The sequence below is a fragment of the Oncorhynchus mykiss genome, chromosome 21 (assembly GCF_057628025.1).
Source record: "Oncorhynchus mykiss isolate SJ-2025 chromosome 21, ASM5762802v1, whole genome shotgun sequence".
NCBI classification, from domain to species: domain Eukaryota; kingdom Metazoa; phylum Chordata; class Actinopteri; order Salmoniformes; family Salmonidae; genus Oncorhynchus; species Oncorhynchus mykiss.
The window spans coordinates 7,653,616-7,675,000 of NC_143042.1; the positions used below are offsets into that span (position 1 = coordinate 7,653,616).

At 44.1% G+C, this 21,385-nt stretch overlaps 2 protein-coding genes across 6 annotated transcripts in view; one reads left to right on the forward strand and one right to left on the reverse strand.

The window, feature by feature from the left end:
* The first annotated feature begins 71 nt into the window (after positions 1 to 71).
* LOC118963007 (EF-hand calcium-binding domain-containing protein 4B) lies at positions 72 to 16,359 on the forward strand. 4 transcript variants are annotated; one of them, XM_036974685.2, is made up of 18 exons: positions 72 to 382; positions 2,027 to 2,853; positions 4,163 to 4,274; positions 4,703 to 4,895; positions 5,426 to 5,572; positions 10,406 to 10,496; positions 10,708 to 10,803; positions 11,340 to 11,527; positions 11,704 to 11,775; positions 11,875 to 11,923; positions 12,084 to 12,157; positions 12,559 to 13,201; positions 13,605 to 13,743; positions 14,209 to 14,290; positions 14,508 to 14,622; positions 14,745 to 14,846; positions 15,403 to 15,479; positions 15,705 to 16,359. In XM_036974685.2, exons 2-18 carry the CDS (start codon positions 2,626 to 2,628, stop codon positions 15,790 to 15,792), a joined length of 2,496 nt encoding a protein of 831 aa, XP_036830580.2. In that variant the 5' UTR covers positions 72 to 382; positions 2,027 to 2,625; the 3' UTR covers positions 15,793 to 16,359. The 4 variants fall into 4 exon arrangements, with proteins under 4 accessions (XP_036830580.2, XP_036830582.2, XP_090071147.1 ...); XM_036974687.2 differs by having other exon boundaries at positions 81 to 382; positions 12,661 to 13,201; XM_090215021.1 differs by having other exon boundaries at positions 124 to 382; positions 12,661 to 13,201; positions 15,652 to 16,359.
* A 22-nt stretch (positions 16,360 to 16,381) lies between these two features.
* The window catches only part of LOC118942893 (protein arginine N-methyltransferase 8-B), a 20,641-nt gene continuing 15,637 nt past the window's right edge, over positions 16,382 to 21,385 (reverse strand). For both annotated transcript variants that reach the window (XM_090215025.1, XM_090215026.1), the window contains exons 9-10: positions 19,315 to 19,436; positions 16,382 to 17,126 (exon numbers count right to left, since the gene is read on the reverse strand). In XM_090215025.1, coding sequence (XP_090071151.1) covers positions 17,043 to 17,126; positions 19,315 to 19,436 — 206 coding nt within the window. In that variant the 3' untranslated portion in view covers positions 16,382 to 17,042. The remainder of the gene's footprint in view (positions 17,127 to 19,314; positions 19,437 to 21,385) is intronic.

Consider the following 21,385-nt stretch of genomic DNA (forward strand, 5'->3'; position numbering starts at 1 on the left):
CCGTGTCCTGGACACCCTTTGGACGGCACCGTGTACCTCCTTGCCCAGGCGTTGTCATAGTTACAGATTATGTGTCGCGCACAAATCTTTTGATGTCCATGCTGCCCTTCCACTATCGCTGTCATTCTAATAGTACTAATTACCTGTTGCATGTTGATATTTAACGGGAGCTCTACCCTAAGTGGTGATTATTAGTGAGAACTCGAACCCTAAATCCCCCCAGGCGACTGCCCCATGACATCACATGGTATGCGAATTACTTTTCAAAGCGTCGTTTGAGAGGCAAGAACTTCCTAAATAGGAAGTGCGATCATCGCTTTCTGTATTTTGGTCCACGTTGTAAGTTTCAGGGCTAATATCTTAATCTTTTGGATATAAAAAGGTAAGTTATTAGTGTTTTTCTTTTGCTTATCCGATAAATAATTTGGTTGCTTATTTTACTCAATATAGAATGCATGAACTTGCCTATATGAACATTTGTATAGATCATATAGACGTAAGAAATTTGACATTTTCACACCCATCGGTTTAAAAATGGTATACATGGTGACAAGCACACACTCTAGTTTCGATTTTTGTCAGAAAGGGCAACAAACATCTTGCACAAATTATAGTATTGTTTTCTTTTTTAGATTCTGAAGGTTTTATACATAATTAATGCCTAATTAAACAAAGGTTAAATAAAACAAAAATCCTACTGTTGCCATTTATGTTGGATATTCTCCTTCTAATAAGAACTAACCAAACTGACATTTCCTTCTAAATGGGATGCTACATTCTTTCTTGGTCTGGCTAGATGAGTAAAAGGCAGATGGACATCCTGGTCCCAAAGTGGAATACAGTGTTTTGTAATATGATAGGCTATCAGCTACCAACCCGGTCTCAGAGCATTCCGTATTATTCTGTATGTAAATCAGAGACACTCCATTTTGTATGATATGTTACGTTTCGTATGGTATGTATTCATTTGTGAATAATGTTACCCACATTAGTCGACACCTACAGAGCATGTCATGTTATTTTTCTACCTCAACTAAAACTGCTACTGTACAGACCTCATGAGTTCAAGTCTGATCGGTCTTGATTTGAAGCCCATGATGCTGTCACCCACACCTAACGTTCGCCATTTCCACAGAAGCCCTACCCGCTATAACCACTTCCTCCCCCCCAATTTGTTGTGGTTAACTGTAGCCCTGCTTTACAATGTAGTGAAAAACATAGCAGCTCAGGGTGCAGATTAGCAACAGACTGATAGCAGCTCAAGGATGTTACTCTCTAGAGCACAGACTGTAATACTTCTGTGTTTAGAAGATACAGGCAGCCTACCGACTTCTAATATTCAGTGTTCCCAAACCTGAAGAGAATTTCATTGAGTGGTTTTTATTCACAATGTCTAGACTGTAGTCTATGGAATGCAGGAATTAACATAGTTGTGAGGATTGTGTGCTTCGGTATTAAGATAAGCCGTTATGTTTACATACTTCCCAGCATGTTAGCTAGGAGGAAAGTCTCAGCCTATGAAAAAGGGAATTTATACCCAAAGGACTGCTGACACGTGGTTCAAGGCCAAACTTTTCTCATAGTTGTTACTCAATAGTAACACTAACCCCTTTCCTGTATTCTTTCACAAAGATAAGAGACTTACATCACAGAAAGAGTTCTGCTTTCATGCATTACTAGCCTACAACACACTACCAACATGACACACATCTCAAAAGCTGCTTTTAGACAGGCAGACCGATTCTGATATTTTTTCACTAATTGGTATTTTGACAATTCAGATCAGCTCTGAAAAAGATCTGATGCGAGAAGATCTGATGTGATTGGTCAAAAAAACAATTAGTGGAAAAAATATCAAAATATCACCTGTTTAAAAGCAGTCAAACAATGACTTATGAGAGCGTATAAATCTAAAATGAAAACATTACATTGTGATGCTCTCTGTAATCATCATGGTCTTCATGTACCCACTTTTCAAACAGATGTAAAGTTATATTCTAATGTCTTTCCTTTTTATTCTTCCCAGGAACCTGGGAACAAGACATACCATTTACTGAGATATGAAAACTCCTAGACAAACCATTTACTGAGATATGAAAACTCATAGACAGACCATTTACTGAGATATGAAAACTCATAGACAGACCATTTACTGAGATATGAAAACTCCTAGACAGACCATTTACTGAGATATGAAAACTCCTAGACAGACCATTTACTGAGATATAAAAACTCCTAGACAGACCATTTACTGAGATATGAAAACTCCTAGACAGACCATTTACTGAGATATGAAAACTCCTAGACAGACCATTTACTGAGATATGAAAACTCCTAGACAGACCATTTACTGAGATATGAAAACTCCTAGACAGACCATTTACTGAGATATGAAAACTCCTAGACAGACCATTTACTGAGATATGAAAACTCCTAGACAGACCATTTACTGAGATATGAAAACTCCTAGACAGACCATTTACTGAGATATGAAAACTCCTAGACAGACCATTTACTGAGATATGAAAACTCTTAGTCTCTGTGGCCTCATCACTACTGACTTGTGGTGCCTGGTCTCATCGCTCACCATGACCCCAACCGGCCAGGCCGAGGAGTGAGACAGCCATGTCTGATTCTACCTTGTTCAGAGCCACCAGAATACTCTGCAGAAGTATATCTAGTGACATGGAGGAGTCTGAGGCCAAGGGCAGAGGAGGAGCTGTCCCCATGAGGAAGAGTTCAGACAGGAGGGGTTCTGACTGGGGAAGCATCGCCATGCTGGATAAGACCAAGGAATTCTTCCAGACCTGCGATGTGGAGGGCAAAGGCTTCATCACACGCACCGATATGAGGGTTCGAGGAGGGGGCGATGGGGGGGGCTTGTTTTGTCTCAGTTTTACACTTGTTAGAAACTTAGATGTTATGGACATAGATGTCTACCCCATTGATGCAGCCATGCTTAGATAATCGTTTTGACAGAGGGACAATTATGGGAATTATGTCAAAACCCACTGGGCAAAAACTGATCGAATCAACGTTGTTTCCACGTCATTTCAACCAAAACATTTAATTTGATGACGTTGAATCACTGTGGGAAAATAATTGGATTTGAAAAAAGTCATCAACAAAGGGATGTTCGTATTTTTTTCACCTAACCTTTAACCTTAATTCAATGACATAGTGACATTTTTTGTTGAATTCACATTAGTTGACAAATGTAAATCAAAACTAGACAAACAAACAAGTTAATTTCAAGTGTTAAGGTACACACACACACACAAACACACACATACACACACACACACACAAATTAGATTACCAGAGGACAGTGTGATATGCAGGAGGTGCTTTGTGCTATGGTTCTCTACCTCATTGACCATTCAGAGGTTTTCATATCGAGAACCTCTCCACCTGCTCACTGAAGCAGCCACTCAATAGCACGGCACCTTTGATCACTGTGTCCAGGAACACTGGATGGATTTCCATCAGAAACATGTGCATGCACACACTTACACACATAATTTTTGTATTTCACTCAAGTGCTGTTTAGAAATGAACAAGAGACGGCTTTTGTTGTTGTCCGGGCTTAGAGGGGATAGTACATTTGTACATTTATATAGTTCGTAGAAAATGCTTAAAAAGGCTAACAGAAGAATCACCTGGAAAATGGTGATGTTGACGTGTGCATTATCTAAGGATAATGTAACATGTAATTGCCTATTAATGAATACAATCATATGGCCTATATCTTCTGTGCCAATATTCTCCTGTCCCTTTTTGCAATCAGGTCTAGTGTTGATCACACCACTGGCACTGACAATATGAAATCCACAATAATGGTGTAAACTCAGTTAATCACTCCCATTTTCTATTCAATGGCTTTCTTTCACGTGCTTTCCTTGACACATTTGTATTCAGAGAGGTAGGACAAGGTCCAGGGTGACAGATATTACAGCTGTAGTAGATGCACATCCAATGCTACTGACTTGAATATCTTTCTCTTTGGAGTGAAGCAGGAGAGGACTGTTGGGCTTGTGTTGTGTTACATCTCTTAGCAGAAGAAACAATCTATTTCTTGTGTTTGTGCATGTGTGTGTGTGTGTGTGTGTGTGTGTGTGTGTGTGTGTGTGTGTGTGTGTGTGTGCGTGTCTGTGTTCCACAGAGGCTTCACAGAGAACTACCCCTCACTGCTGAAGAACTGGAGAATGTCTTTGACTCCTTGAACACTGACCAGAACGGCTACCTCACCCTCGAAGTGTTCTCATCAGGATTCAGTGAGTTCCCTATCTCTTTCCCTATCTCTTTTTCTCTTTATCTCCCTACATTCAATTTCAATTAAATATGACTTTATTCATCCCCAAGGGACAATCTGCTGTATGTCTCATGGTTTACTCTTGGTTCAATAACTTATGTTTTGAGATCAATGGAGTGAGGGACCACATTCAAACGTGACAAAGATAAGGTATAGATTAATTTATCTCCTAGCTGGCAGGGAGTAGATGCTCACCCAGGTAAGGATAGGTTGTACTCTGTGTAAAATGCACTTACAAACTTAAACTTGAGTTCTCTTTTCACAACCATCAGAAACTTGATAATTGTGAGTGCAGGGCACTTTCAAAATTGAAACACCCCCTGATTTGTAATTCAAACTGATGTTACGACATCTTGCTGGTGATGCTTATGCTTCCTGCTCTGTCCCCAGGTCAGTTCCTGCACAGCCGGAGGATCTCTGTAGCCGAGGACGCAGCACCCGCCCTCCCCACTTCTAGGAAGCCCTCAGAAGCCCTGTACCAGAGCCAATGGGATGAGAGGTTGACTGGAGGGTGGGAGGATGAGGAGGAGAGTCACTTCTGTATGCTGCTGGAGAGCCTAGGGGCCAGCAACGTGTTCCAGGAGTGGGTGGAGTTAACCACACCTCACATTATTACTTACTTTATTACTATACAATATTACATATGCAACATTACAATATTGCACCTTATATGTATTCCCCAAATATCTTTGTTTGGGGTTGTTGCCTCATCTTGGAAAGTGTGGGGTTGAACTTTCAACTTGCCCGTCATGGCTTTAGCTGGTTCATGGTGTACAGAACTGTTTGGCACTGAAAGTGTGGGGTTGAACTTTCAACTTGCCCGTCATGGCTTTAGCTGGTTCATGGTGTACAGAACTGTTTGGCACTGAAAGTGTGGGGTTGAACTTTCAACTTGCCCGTCATGGCTTTAGCTGGTTCATGGTGTACAGAACTGTTTGGGCACCACCCCTCTACACTTTTGGACCCCTGTGTCTTTACAGTGATTCCAATGGTTTCTGATATAGTGGAGGTCAACCAGTAAGATGAATGTGACCGGTCCCTGTAATTTTATCAGAACTCTTACCCTCTGTCTGTCTGTTTCCACTCCCCCCCCCCCCCCCCCTCCTCCTCCAGTCCAGGCGAGGTGCGCAGCTTGTGGGCCCAGCTGAGGAGGGACGAGCCTCACCTCCTGTCGAACTTTGAGGAATTCCTGGCCAGGGTCACCTTCCAGATCAAAGAGGCCAAAGAGGAGAGGAGGGAGATGGAGAGCGCCCTCCAGAGGTTGGAGACCACAAGTACCTCCTCTCTTTGTTGTCACTGCTACTCCCTGGGCCAGTTTACCGGACACAGATTAAGCCTAGTCCCAGACTACAAAGCATTACCAAGGGAGAATCTCTTTGGAAAGTGCTTTTTAGTCCAGGACAAAACTTGATCTGTGTCTGAGACTGTCCCTTTGGCATTTAGGCATGATTATGTGATCATTATGTGTGATATCTTCACTGTGACTGTTTAGTGGACTGCAACCACAGCCATTTAAACCACAATACTAACAGCTTGCAGCTTTGTAAAGGCACGGCCAGTATGTCTTCGGCTTCTCGGTTGCAGCTCATCAGAGTGTAATTATTCAGTTCAAACAGCAGTCATTGATTCATAGAACTGACAATAGCTTGTTCAGTTCCAACCCATGTGATAGATCTATGGTCTATTTTACTATAGAGGTCTGTTTGTGTACCAGATTGTAGAACAAATAACATTTGATTCAGGATTCTATCCCATTGAAAGTAGTCCTATTACATGCAAGTTGAAAGCACTGAGTAGTTAATAGCTTCAAAAGGTTGATATAGGCCTTCAGTGAATGAATGCAGCGAGGTTCTATCAAGTCAACTACTCCAGACATAAATTCCATATTACTCGTTGAACCTGTTTTTTTTCTCATCTCTGTCTACATGGTAGCCAATTCCTCAGGCTTGCAATCAATGTTCCTTTTTGAGAATATGATCTCTGAGCTTAGCGGTCTATTGAAAGGGATAATTGGGGCATTATGTTAAACCCACATAGAGCTCTGTGTCTACAGGCAGAAACAAAGGCTAGCTTTTTCAAACAGAAATTTGCATCCTGTAGCACAAACTCAAAAGTTCTGGGACACAAGTCCATGGAGAATACGAGAACCTCCTCCCAGCTGCCCACTGTACTGAGGCTAGGAAACACTGTCACCACCGATAAATCTAAGAGAATTGATAATTTCAATAAGCATTTTAACACAGCTGGCCATGCTTTCCAACGCCTGTTTTTTTTTTCACATTTAAAAAAATATATTTCACCTTTATTTAACCAGGTAGACCAGTTGAGAACAAGTTTTCATTTACAACTGTGACCTGGCCAAGATAAAGCAAAGCAGTTTGACACAAACAACAACACAGATTTACACATGGAATAAACAAACACAGTCAATAACACAATAGGAAAAAAGTACATATACAGTGTGTGCAACTGAGGTAAGAAAAGGGAGGTAAGGCAATAAAATAGGCCATAGTGGTGAGGTAATTACGATGTAGCAATTAAACACTGTAGTGGTAGATGTGCAGAAGATGAATGTGCAAGTAGAGATACTGGTGTGCAAAGGAGCAAATAAATACCGTATGGGTTGAGGTAGTTGGATGGGCTATTTACAGATGGGCAATGTACAGGTGCAGTGATCTGTGAGCTGCTCTGACAGCTGGTGCTTGAAGTTAGTGATTTTTGCAGTTCGTTCCAGTCATTGGCAGCAGAGAACTGGAAGGAAAGGCGGCCAAAGAAGGAATTGGCTTTGGGGGTGACCAGTGAGATATACCTGCTGGAGCGCGTGCTGCGGGTGGGTGCTGCTATGGTGACCAGTGAACTGAGATAAGGCAGGGCTTTACCTAGTAAAGACTTGTAGATGACCTGGAGCCAGTGGGTTTGGCGACGAGTATGAAGCGAGGGCCACGAGTATGAAGGGAGGGCCAGCCAACGAGAGCATACAGGTCGCAGTGGTGGGTAGTATATGGGGCTTTGGTGACAAAACCGATGGCACTGTGATAGACTGCATCCAATTTGTTGAGTAGAGTGTTGGAGGCTATTTTGTAAATCACATCGCCAAAGTCGAGGATCGGTAAGAGTCAGTTTTACGAGGGTATGTTTGGCAGCATGAGCAAAGGATGCTTTCTTGCAAATTAGGAAGCCGATTCTAGATTTAATTCTGGATTGGAGATGTGGGTCTGGAAGGAGAGTTTACAGTCTAACCAGACATCTAGGTATTTGTAGTTGTCCACATATTCTAGGTCATAACCGTCCAGAGTAGTGATGCTGGACGGGCGGGCAGGTGTGGGCAGCGATCGGTTGAAGAGCATGCATTTAGTTTTACTTGCATTTAAGAGCAGTTGGAGGTCATGGAAGGAGTGTTGTATGGCATAGAAGCTCGTCTGGAGGTTAGTTAGCACAGTGTCCAAAGAAGGGCCAGAAGTATACAGAATGGTGTCATCTGCGTATAGGTGGATCAGAGAATCATCAGCAGCAAGAGCGACATCATTGATGTATACAGAGAAGAGTCGGCCCTATAATTGAACCCTGTGGCACCCCCATAGAGATTGCCAGAGGTCCAGACAACAGGACCTCCGATTTGACACACTGAACTCTATCAGGGAAGTTGGTGAACCAGGCGAGGCAGTCATTTGAGAAACCATGTCTGTTGAGTCTGCCGATAAGAATGTGGTGATTGAAAGCCTTGGCCAGGTCGATGAATACGGCTGCACACTATTGTCTCTTATCGATGCATAGCAGAGAATATGGGATTCGATGGTGGGATTCGAAATGGTCGGTTATCTGTTTGTTAACTTGGCTTTCGAAGACCTTAGAAAGGCAGGGTAGGATAGATATAGGTCTGTAGCAGTTTGGGTCTAGAGTGTCTCCCCCTTTGAAGAGGGGGATGACTGCGGCAGCTTTCCAATCTTTGGGAATCTCAGACGATATGAAAGAGAGGTTGAACAGGCTAGTAATAGGGGTTGCAACAATTTCGGCAGATCATTTTAGAAAGAGAGGGTCAAATCAAATCACATTTTATTTGTCACATACACATGGTTAGCAGATGTTAATGCGAGTGTAGCAAAATGCTTGTGCTTCTAGTTCTGACCGTGCAGTAATATCTAACAAGTAATCTAACCTAACAATTTCACAACAACTACCTTATACACACAAGTGTAAAGGAATGAAAAAGATGTACATACAAATATGAGTGATGGCCGAACGGCATAGTAAGGATGCAGTAGATTGTATAGAGTACAGTATATACGTATGAGATGAGTAATGTAGGGTATGTAAACATTATATAAAGTGGCATTGTTTAAAGTGGCTAGTGATACATTTATTACATACATTTTTCCATTATTAAAGTTGCTAGAGATGAGTCAGTATGTTGGCAGCAGCCACTCCATGTTAGTCTGATGGCCTTGAGATAGAAGCTGTTTTTCAGTCTCTCGGTCCCTGCTTTGAGGCACCTGTACTGACCTCGCCTTCTGGATGATAGCGGGGTGAACAGGCAGTGGCTCGGGTGGTTGAGGTCCTTGATGATCTTTTTGGCCTTCCTGTGACATCGGGTGGTGTAGGTGTTCTGGAGGGCAGGTAGTTTGCCCCCGGTGATGCGTTGTGCAGACCTCACTACCCTCTGGAGAGCCTTATGGTTGTGGGCGGAGCAGTTGCCGTACCAGGCAGTGATACAGCCCGACAGGATGCTCTCGATTGTGCATCTGCAAAAGTTTTTGTTTTTGGTGTAAAGCTGAATTTCTTCAGCCTCCTGATGTTGAAGAGGCGCTGCTGGTCCAGATTTTGCAGCTCTTTCAGAACATCAGCTATCTGGATTTGGGTGGAGGAGAAATGGGGGAGGCTTGGGCGAGTTGCTGTGGGGGGTGCAGGGCAGTTGACTGGGATAGGGGTAGCCAGTTGGAAAGCATGGCCAGCTGTGTTAAAATGCTTATTGAAATTATCAATTCTCTTAGATTTATCGGTGGTGACAGTGTTTCCTAGCCTCAGTACAGTGGGCAGCTGGGAGGAGGTTCTCGTATTCTCCATGGACTTGTGTCCCAGAACTTTTGAGTTTGTGCTACAGGATGCAAATTTCTGTTTGAAAAAGCTAGCCTTTGTTTCTGCCTGTAGACACAGAGCTCTATGTGTGTTTACCATAATGCCCCAATTATCCCTTTCAATGGACCGCTAAGCTCAGAGATCATATTCTCAAAAAGGAACATTGATTGCAAGCCTGAGGAATTGGCTGCCATGTAGACAGAGATGAGAATGTATTTTTCTCCCCTGAAACAATGTACACTATACTACCTTTGATGATAGACAATGACTAGCTGGCTAGGTATTTGTATGGCTGTGGTCCCCGTTGTGTTAGGTAATACTAATGCATTGTTCTCATGGTACTGTGTGGTACCACTTAAGACAACTTCAGTCCTCTCACTAATTGGTTGCTTAATAAGGTGGTGGAATGTTAAAGGAATGCAAAATTCCAAGAGCAGTGCTTTTCCATCTGTATCTACACAGACCGTGTGCTGGTACGTGCATGTACCAGTCTGTGTAGCTACAGATGGAAAAGCAATGCAGTAGACTAACGTAATGTGACCAGTTCTTTGGCTCTGGGTTGAGCAGGCAGAGTGAAGTAGAAACAGACAACAAAAATACATGTTCAAACATTAAAGAAATGAAGGAACGGTTTCACAAGTTCACCTTTTCAGCGTGGCTCATCTCTGGCCCACTAACACATTCACAAATCACAGGCGGGAGGCACACATCCATTTTTCTTCCCTCCATTACTCCCAGGCGCCACCATACCTCTGGACTGCATCACCTCCCATGGGCGGCCGCCTAAAAGAGAAACAGGGTTTACATACATGCCAACTGTTTTGTTAATTAGTCAGTTGTCCAATGAGAAGGCTTGATGAATTAACATTGGCAATTAGTCACACCTGTGAGGCTATGACATAAACAGAATGACCCATAATCACTCTCAAACCTGCCACTTGTAAACAGCATCTGGTTAAGTAGTTATTTCGTTGTTATTAAATCTAGATGTATTAAATCCATTCTCCCCCATACATGCAGGAAAGAAGCCACACACGACAGTGAGATCCGCGGTCTGTATGAAGAAATGGAGCAACAAATGAAAAGCGAGAAGGACCGGCTGCTCCTCCAGGTACATATAGTTGATTAGTTAGTTTAAATGACTTGAGACCCTCTCCCAGACCTGGACTGTGTCTCTTAACACCAAACTCTAGACACCTGCAGGATCCCTACCTTCTATATACCCTTGAACAAGTCACCCAATGGACTCAACAAGGTTGTGTTGCACTGTATTTCTGTTTAATTTCTCCTATCCTAATGTGCTGTCCCCGTCTCTCCTCCAGGACTCGGAGCGTCTCCAGTCTCGTAGTCACGACCTGGAGCACCAACTGTCCAGTAAGGAGAGAGAGCTGGAGCAGCTCTTCCAGAAACAGAGGAGGGTGAGTGACTGAGGTGCCTCCTCTATAATTTGTGGAACGTTCCAACAGGAATCTGTTCCAAAAATGTAGTAAATAACAAGGTTGCCAACAAACAACGCACACAAAGTTGTATAGCAGCAGAATAAGATACCGGGTAGGGAGGGGGCTATTTCATTAAGGTTTCACTCCCCATGTTTATTCCTGATAATGTCTGTCCTCACTCTGGTCGTCTATGGACAAACATTAAGAATAAGCTACATGGTGAGTTGATGCCTTCTGGACAGCTAGTTAGCTAGGTGAATAGATCATGTTACTTTTGTATGCGTTATTTGTTGGCAACCTTGTACTTGTACAGATTCCTGTTGGAACATTCCAGAAATGATACCATTCGGGGCTCCTGTAACTCTCCAGGGGGAAGGTTGGCCACCTCTGGTCTCCTGCGGGGCTAATCCCCCTTCTTGATTTTCGGTGCAGATAAAGCAAAGTAAAAGACAAAGAAGCTGTGATTATAGTAGAATACATGTCTCCCTAACAATATTACCCTTTGACCCCCCCAGTTGGATCTCCAGTGTCGCGACCTGAGCAGTGAGCAGCAGGAGAGCCGGGTGGAGAATGTCAAGCTGAAGATGACCAACGAGGAACTGAGCAGAGAGCTGGAGAGCACCTGTCAGGAACTGTCCTTGGCCCAGGAACAACTGACCATGCTGCAGGACCAGGCTTCCCGCCTGCACCAGGAGAGAGAGATGTGGGTTAATAGTTAATATTACCACTAGATGTAATGACCAAACACACTCACTCACCTAGGCATCACACAAACGTTCCATCAGTGGCTATGGCATGTCACTCCTAGTACAGCTAACATTCACTAGATTACTGTCCAGGTGTGGTTCAGTGAGCTTTGGTGACTCTCTCTCTGCTCAGGGAAATGTATCGAGTCACTGAGGGACTACAGAGAGAGAAACAGAGCCTGATGAAACAACTAGACCTTCTCAGGTAAGTTACACACACACACACACACACACACACAGTATGCATGTTATACATTTAATTTGACAACTTATTGTTTTTGTCCTCCTTGCAATATCTATCCAGAGAGATGAACAAACATTTAAAAGATGAGCGAGACATATACTGTGCTGTGGTGAGTTCTCGACTCATGATATTTTGACTGTTACCTTTGAGGCGATATTGAATGATAAGACATATTCAAGCCAAAGGAACATTTATTTCCACATTATATGGACATTGACAACAACAAAAATGTTTCTATTATATTCTGTTGTGTTCTCTTTGCTCTACAGAACCCCAGGAAGTCCCTCAAACAGAAGCAGAGAGCCAATCTGTTTGCGGACACCAGCCAGCAGCCGGTTAAAAGGTGAGGTCATTTCCTTTAGAAGTGCCCTGAACATAATTAACCAGTCTTGAAAGGAAACTGATTTTATGTCCGTCCGTAACGGGATTTAAATCAACATTGGATTAAAGAGGAGAAACAGGATGTGCAATCAAAAAATGTGTTTTTGAGGCCAAGGCACCAAATTAGTCAATTTAATGTAAGGTATTTTACAGCGTATTTGCAATATAATATACTAACAATATATTGTAGTGACTTCTGCGCTGCTCTTGACAGTAATGGCAGCACCCAGAACCATTTTGAGTTACCATTTAATGATAATGCTCGGTAACGAGAGACTAACGTGAAAGTGCCTTGGCAACATGGGACTCAGAAACTATTTTTTTTGATCCGATATCCTCTGTTTCTTCCTCTTGTCTCCAAAGAGCCTCACTCCTCAGCCACAATGGGGGTTCCTATGGGTTCCTTGATGCGCTGCCAGTAGAACACCTTCAAATCTCTTTTGTCTCCTCCCCCTCCTCATCTAGCGAGGACGATGTTGACACCGCTTGTCCACCACGTTCGCCGAAAACCAACTACGGCCTGGCCAACGGCTACCACGACTCCAACACCTCGTCTCCAACCCAAGTGGTTGAGGTGGAGGCGCAGGGGGTGAGGGTGAAGGAGAGGCTCTCCAAGTTCGAGTCAGAGAAGACCCTCGCCCCCACCCAGAACGAAAGGGACAGGCATACAGAGTACCAGAGTAAGCCGGAGGTTGGGGGCGATGGGCTGGACGGTCCCCCAGATGGGTGGCCTCTCCGTCGGGTTATCTCCATCGAGGAGGACCACCTCCCCCACCTGCTTCATGGAGGGCCCCAGCCCCTGTTGCACCAGCTCAGTGAGGAAGACGAGGAGGAGGAAGAGGAGCAAGGGAAGGAAGATCTGGAGAGAAGTATCTTCTTCGCCCCTGTTCCTCTCCCTGTCCCGGTCACGACAGTGTCCCCCTTCAAACACCAAGGTAGTTTTAGCAGAATGAGAAATATCCCCTCGTCACCTCGAGGACAGCCCGTCGGCAAGGAGACCCAAAATGTGAGCAAATCTCTATTCATGTATTGTATTTTAATTCACTTTGGAATTACTGAGTTAGAATGAAGTTGACCCCAGGGGCGGCAGGGTAGCCTAGTGGTTAGAGTGTTGGACTAGTAACCGGAAGTTCAAATCCCCGAGCTGACAAGGTACAAATCTGTCGTTCTGCCCCTGAACAGGCAGTTAACGCACTGTTCCTAGGCCATCATTGAACATAAGAATTTGTTCTTAACTGACTTGCCTAGTTAAATAAAGGTAAAATATAAGATCAAATCTATTGTCATTGTGTTAAGCATCAGAACTAAAACCCTTCATCTAAGTGATCAACATCATTTCCAAAGCTCTTCAATATGCAATCAATTGAAAATATCAATCTGTTGACCTCTTTCTCTGTCTATCCCTCCAGAGGGTGAAGGAGAGGGCCGTGCCTGCCCCAGACCGCCTGTTTAAGGTGGTTTTGGTGGGCAACTCCAGTGTGGGCAAGACTTCCCTGCTGCGCACCTTCTGTGACGGCCGCTTCCACCCCTCCAGCCCCGCTACTGTGGGTGAGAGCCGACAACACATTACTGTGTACCACGGGTGTCGCGGACCTTTTGTGTGTTAATGCAGTGGCAGCGGTCGTGTGTGTGCGCACGTTCTTATGTACGTGTGTGTGTGTGTGTGTGTGTTACTATCAGAAGATTGAAGGGCAAAGCAGCATCACATGAAAGGACTCGTAAAGACACACTCCCAGTCTATGAACCTCCGGTACACATTGTACCACCGCAGATTATGTCACATCGAATCCATTTGATTCTCCTCTGAATCCCCTTGGTTCCCCATTCTAGGACAGCTTGTTTGATTTCACCGCTTTGACTGTGAAAGACAATTACCGAAGCATGAAGCTTGATGAATAGCTCAACTACCCCCTCTAGTGTTCATTAATGAAAGGATGTAACGCTACGCTACGGTATATTATTGCTGTGTATTCCTCTTACCCTAATAACCAGTCTGAGTGCTATTCCTGACAGGTATTGACTACAGTGTGAAGACTCTAATGTTGGACAACACCCAGGTAGCCATGCAGCTGTGGGACACGGCCGGGCAGGAGAGGTGAGTGGCCACGGACCAGTGAAAATAGTATTGCCAAAACCTCACCAATAGATAACAGAAGCTAAGAATGTGATGTGTTATTTTTGCCTGGATGATAGTCTGAGAATGTGACTCAAATGACAACAAAGCAACATTCTCAGGTTGGCATTTGGCACTTTGGCAAAATAAACAGGGTTCCATTTTGTCCAGTTGTGACTTTTCTCTGTGTTGGCTACAGGTACCGCAGCATCACCAAGCAGTTCTTCCGTAAGGCAGACGGCGTGGTGGTCATGTACGACATCACGTTGCTGGACAGCTTCAAGGCCGTGCGACCCTGGCTCATCAACGTCCAGGTCAGCTCACATTTGGCTTTTGGCCAGACAGGACATGACAAATAATTGTCTGTTCTCCAGTTTATTTTTATCTGAACGTTTTAAGCAGACGCCTGACCTTTCATTGACCTCTGTTGTCCCAGGAGGCTGCGGGAGTGGGCATTCCCATCCTGCTCCTGGGCAACAAGATGGACGCGACGTCCGAGAGGGAGGTACCACTTAAAGATGCAGAGACTCTGGCCCACGTGAGTTCTCCGTTTAGGGAATCATAAGTATCATCCTATAGCACACTTATCTCAAGAACTGAACGACCAACACAGAGTGGGGGAAATCTGTTCACTGTCCATAAATATGGACGAGACCTCGCATAGCTGTCACTATTGCCATCTGTAGGTCCTCTACAGATGCCATATCTTAATTTGACCATCCTGTTGCAGAAATTTTCTTGCACAGCAGGAAATGTAAACTTGTAGCATATTCAGGGTATAAAAAAAATCTTCGAAAGTTTAATTTCCACGTAAAAATGTTTGACTTGCCAGCAGCATACCATCGTGCATCCTACTGCTAGCTTGCCTCTGTAGCTAAGCAGGGTCGGTCCTGGTCATTCCCTGGATGGGAGACCACATGCTAATGGAGGTGGTGTTGGAGGGTCAGTAGCTGGCACCCCTAAAAAATAAATGTACATTAATTATAATTAACATTTCCTGTTGCTGCATGATTATTTTCCAACTTGGCTCAAATGAACATCCTACAACATTAGTTAAGTGACAACCAGTGACCTGAGTCTCTTCTCCCCTGTAGGACACCCGTGTGATATTCTATGAGGTCAGTGCTTACACCGGCTACAATGTGACAGAGGCCATGATCCACCTGGCCAGGTAAGGGAGGGAGAGGGTCAGCCCCTAGGTATCCAGATCTGAATGAATTGGACAGGTATAAGCTATGTTAATGTTCCCACCTCCCCCTCTGCTCAATTAGAATAGGAATTTTGTATGGATGCTAATCCTTTCAGATGAACTCAAATCTCCAAATACATCCTTCTTTCTCCAGAGTCAATTTGGGGACAGTGTGTGACATGTCAATGCATCTGTCTGTGTGTCCAGAGTGCTGAAAGAGCAGGAGGATCGGGTGAGAGACACGTTTGTCTTACTGGAGGTCCTGCCCGTCAAGAAGAAAGCCTGCTGCAAGTGAAGACACTCTAACAGACTAGAGAGAGAGAGCATTTGGAATGGCTAGAGACTCCTGATAACAAGTAAAGACACTCTAACAGAATAGAGAGAGAGCATTTGGAATGGCTAGAGACTCCTGATAACAAGTGAAGGAACTCTTCAATCTAACTCTTTCTCTGTGCTCTCGGAGCCAAATCCTAACTTTGTGTACATTTGTTAATCAATATCTCAAATTAGGACGGCCCTTCTTTCAGTACCTGTTTTGTTAAAGGCAAAGAGCCCAGTTGAGCTGGATCCTAGTGGATTTAGCTCTATTCTACATTACAACTCTTTTTCTGTTGTTATTTGGACCTCCTGACTGTAATGAGCAATAGACATGTGTTCTACTGTAGAACTAATGGTATATTTGGTCAATTTAAAAAGTGGATCAACCATTTCAATGTATAGAATGACTGTTTTTCTTTAGTTGTGATTATGTTGTTAATCAAAACACAGAATGGATATGTAAATAAGAGCTTGATTAAGTTGGTAGTCTGTTACAAAATAATGATTGTCATAAATTTGATTAAAATACTGATGTGAAATCTAATTATTTGATTCTTTCTCAACAATTCTAAGTAAATGTTCTTTATTTGTTCATCACTCCTACACCACACCCCAAAATCAAAATGGCTAAATAACTTCCAGCTGGAGATGGAAGACAAGACATTTCTCACAGGTTTCTATCATTAAACACGTTCCATTAGCAATTGTGAATATCTCAAATGATCAAATCATGATACCTGAAATCAACCAAGAACAAAAAGCTAAACATGCTAAATAACTTACCAGTACTGAATACCAACAAAATATAACTAACTTGAACAAACACTGAATGACTTTCCTGTTAAACTCTTAGGGTTCTGCATTCGTTGAACGTCTGTTTTCCTTGATAAAAGACATGCTCAGAGTTTGTCCTTAAAGTGCCTCTGGACTGGCATCTAAAATCCCTATAACTCCTTTAGCTCTAGTACTGATAACACTGAAACTCAACCTGAAAAAAATAACAAATCAAGTTCATCAGGGATATTACATTCTCAGGGCAGCTTTAAAAATGTGGCAGGTGATGGCGCTATTGCTTCGAAATGGCTTGTTTTTATGACATCACTTAGGTGCTGGAGCGCTGTCATCCAATCAGATGCGTATCGTGTCCCCCTCGGACCAATAAGAGGGCCTGATGGAGAGCCTGTACCCTCCCTCTCAAGGAGGGGGATATCGCCCTTTGCTGTTCAGCTAGCGCATCTTGTAGTCGTGGGAAATGGCCGCATCACACAGCTGTCCTTTAAAGTCCAACTCCAAGGTGAACTCCAGGTCCCGCTGTAATACAAGAGAAGACTCTTCAGTCCACCTATAACCATTTGACAGTATCGTGTCGACCCCAACCAGAGGTGCTGCCTCTGGTATTTTCTTTTCGCATTGGCCTCCTACAATTTCAGTAACTACGGATGTGTAACCAGGCCAGCACAGTACGGCTTGGCTTAGTAGTGGGAAAAGGGTATTTGAGATGGACACAACAGTAGGGATATTTAGCCCTTTTGAATGCTTTGAAAATACATCCTTCTTCCCTCCCTCCATTTAAAGTAGTCACTGACCTACAGTTGAAGTTGGAAGTTTACATACACCTTAGCCAAATACATTTAAACTCAGTTTTTCACAATTCCTGACATGTAATCCTAGTAAAAAATTCCCTGTTTTTGGTAAGTTAGGATCACCATTTTATTTTAAGAATGTGAAATGTCAGAATAATAGTAGAGAGAATTATTTATTTTAGCTTTTATTTCTTTCATCACATTCCTAGTGGGTCAGAAGTTTACATACACTCAATTAGTATTTGGAAGCATTGCCTTTAAATTGTTTAACTTGGGTCACACAAGCTTCCCACAATGAGTTGGGTGAATTTTGGCCCATTCCTCCTGACAGAGCTGGTGTAACTGAGTCAGGTTTGTAGGCCTCCTTGCTCGCACACAAGTTTTCAGTTCTGCCCACAAATATTCTATAGGATTGAGGTCAGGGCTTTGTGATGGCCACTCCAATACCTTGACTTTGTTGTCCTTAAGCCATTTTGCCACAACTTTGGAAGTATGCTTGGGGTCATTGTCCATTTGGAAGACCCATTTGCAACCAAGTTTTAACTTCCTGACTGATGTCTTGAGATGTTGCTTCAATATATCCACATAATTGTCCATCCTCATGATGCCATCTATTTTGCCACCCCCGTGCTTTACGGTTGGGATGGTGTTCTTCAGCTTGCAAGCTTCCCCCTTTTTCCTCCAAACATCACAATGGTCATTATGGCCAAACAGTTCTGTTTTTGTTTCATCAGACCGGAGGACATTTCTCCAAAAAGTACGATCTTTGTCCCCATGTGCAGTTGCAAACCGTAGTCTGGCTTTTTATATGGCGGTTTTGGAGCAGTAGCTTCTTCCTTGCTGAGCGGCCTTTCAGGTTATGTCGATATAGGACTCGTTTTACTGTGGATATAGATACTTTTGAACCTGTTTCCTCCAGCATCTTCACAAGGTCCTTTTGCTGTTGTTCTGGGATTGATTTGCACTTTTCGCACCAAAGTACGTTCATCTCTAGGAGACAGAACGCGTCTCCTTCCTGAGCGGTATGATGGCTGTGTGGTCCCATGGTGTTTATACTTGCGTACTATTGTTTGTACAGATGAACATGGTACCTTCAGGCGTTTGGAAATTGCTCCTAAGGATGAACCAGACTTGTGGAGGTCTACAATTTTTTTCTGAGGTCTTGGCTGATTTCTTTTGATTTTCCCATGATGTCAAGCAAAGAGGCACTGAGTTTGAAGGTAGACCTTGAAATACATCCACAGGCACACCTCCAATTGACTCAAATGATGTCAATCAGCCTATCAGAAGCTTCTAAAGCCATTACATAATTTTCTGGAATTTTCTAAGCTGTTTAAAGGCACAGTCAACTTAGTGTATGTAAACTTCTGACCCACTGGAATTGTGATACAGTGAATTATGAGTGAAATAATCTGTCTGTAAACAATTGTTGGAAAAATTACTTGTGTCATGCACAAAGTAGATGTCTTAACAGACTTGCCAAAACTATATTTTGTTAACAAGAAATTTGTGGAGTGGTTGAAAATCGAGATTTAATGACTCCAACCTAAGTGTATGTAAACTACAGCTGTATATAAGGTTGGATAAGTGACTGCAAGTTTCCCACCGTACCTCTTTCACCAATCCAACCCTCTCCAATCTGTGAATACTTCAAATAAGGGAAGAAGGGAGGATGCATTTGTAGAGTTTTAACAGTTAAAGTCAGTGGGTGGTACAGCAATAGGATGGCGGTTTTGCGGCATCTGAGCTAATACTCATGTAGGGCTTCACTCTTAGAAAGACATATTCATAGATCATGTTAAAGACTTGACATCTATAGAAAAACCCCATCTAGATTTTTTTTTTAAAAACAGCTTTTTATTCACTGCTGGCCTGGAGTGAGCTGCAGTTCTAATATAGCGTAGCTCTATTCTCACCACGTTCTTATCGTTGGGCTTGACTGCGATGCTGCCCAGTATCTCCTCTCCCTTCCTCACAGTCAGGTAGTCCTCCAGGTAAAACACTGTCTGCTTCCAGTGGGTACTGGCGGCGTCAGGAGCTGGCCATGGGAGAGAGGGGCAGAATTAGAAGGAGGGGAACAAGAGAGGAGGGGGAGATGGAAGAGAGGGGGAGGAATAGCAGGAGGGGAAGGAGAGGAAGAGGGGGAGATGGAAGAGAGGGGGAGGAATAGGAGGAGGGGAACAAGAGAGGAGGGGGAGATGGAAGAGAGGGGGAGGAATAGGAGGAGGGGAACAAGAGAGGAGGAGGGGGAGTTGGGAGAGGGGGAGAATTAGGAGGAGGGGAACAAGAAAGGAGGGTGAGATGGAAGAGAGGGGGAGGAATAGGAGGAGGGGAACAAGAGAGGAGGGGGAGATGGAAGAGAGGGGGAGGAATAGGAGGAGGGGAACAAGAGAGGAGGAGGGGGAGATGGAAGAGAGGGGGAGGAATAGGAGGAGGGGAACAAGAGAGGAGGAGGGGGAAATGGAAGAGAGGGGGGAATAGGAGGAGGGGAAGAAGAGAGGAGGGGGAGTTGGAAGAGAGGGGGAGGAATAGGAGGAGGGGAACAAGAGAGGAGGGGGAAATGGAAGAGAGGGGGAGAAATAGCAGGAGGGGAAGGAGAGGAAGAGGGGGAGATGGAAGAGAGGGGGAGGAATAGGAGGAGGGGAACAAGAGAGGAGGGGGAGATGGAAGAGAGGGGGAGGAATAGGAGGAGGGGAACAAGAGAGGAGGAGGGGGAGTTGGGAGAGGGGGAGAATTAGGAGGAGGGGAACAAGAAAGGAGGGTGAGATGGAAGAGAGGGGGAGGAATAGGAGGAGGGGAACAAGAGAGGAGGGGGAGATGGAAGAGAGGGGGAGGAATAGGAGGAGGGGAACAAGAGAGGAGGAGGGGGAGATGGAAGAGAGGGGGAGGAATAGGAGGAGGGGAACAAGAGAGGAGGAGGGGGAAATGGAAGAGAGGGGGGAATAGGAGGAGGGGAAGAAGAGAGGAGGGGGAGTTGGAAGAGAGGGGGAGGAATAGGAGGAGGGGAACAAGAGAGGAGGGGGAAATGGAAGAGAGGGGGAGAAATAGCAGGAGGGGAAGAAGAGAGGAAGAGGGGGTGATGGAAGAGAGGGGGAGGAATAGGAGGAGGGGAACAAGAGAGGAGGGGGAGATGGAAGAGAGGGGGAGAATTAGGAGGAGGGGAACAAGAGAGGAGGGGGAGATGGAAGAGAGGGGGAGAAATAGGAGGAGGGGAACAAGAGAGGAGGGGGAGATGGAAGAGAGGGGGAGAATTAGGAGGAGGGGAACAAGAGACGAGGGGGAGATGGAAGAGAGGGGGAGGAATAGCAGGAGGGGAAGAAGAGAGGAAGGGGGAGATGGACGAGAGGGGTGCTGTTCCACTTCACACCACTAGAGGGGGTCAAGAGCTGAGAACCCAAGTCAACTTGTCATTATAGGAAACTGCAAAGTATGTTACTATTACATGCTTTTATGTCTAGCAGTACCTTTTGATCATCAGCCTCAAACTTACACCTCACAATAATATCACCCTCCCCTTGTCAAAACCTTGATGAATTAACATGCAAAAAATGTGCTGTGCTTCCACAATCTTCCAAACAAAACCAAAGGATCATTGCCAAAGACAAGAATCTCCACAACTACAGGTATGAGAACAGTTTTTCACCCTGGCTTATTTGTACAAGTGCTACAATTGACTGATTTACACAAAATGATTGATGTCTGTTTGAAATGACAACTTTCCATTGTTGCATAACCTGGACAGGACCCAGAAACTGAACATGGTGGTTCTCTCCCTGTAAAAGATCTCTAGTGGCTTCAGGTTCCAGACCTTTTAACAACACAAGTGGCTTGTGTGGAAGACATGTAACTTATATTGTCATACACCTATTTTCAAAGGACCTAGCGTTTAGTGTACTTGAATGTGGTCACATCGTGGGGTATGTTCATTAGTGCACACCGTAGCAAAACATTTTTGCAATGGAAAACAAAAGTAGGTATTTCTTATTG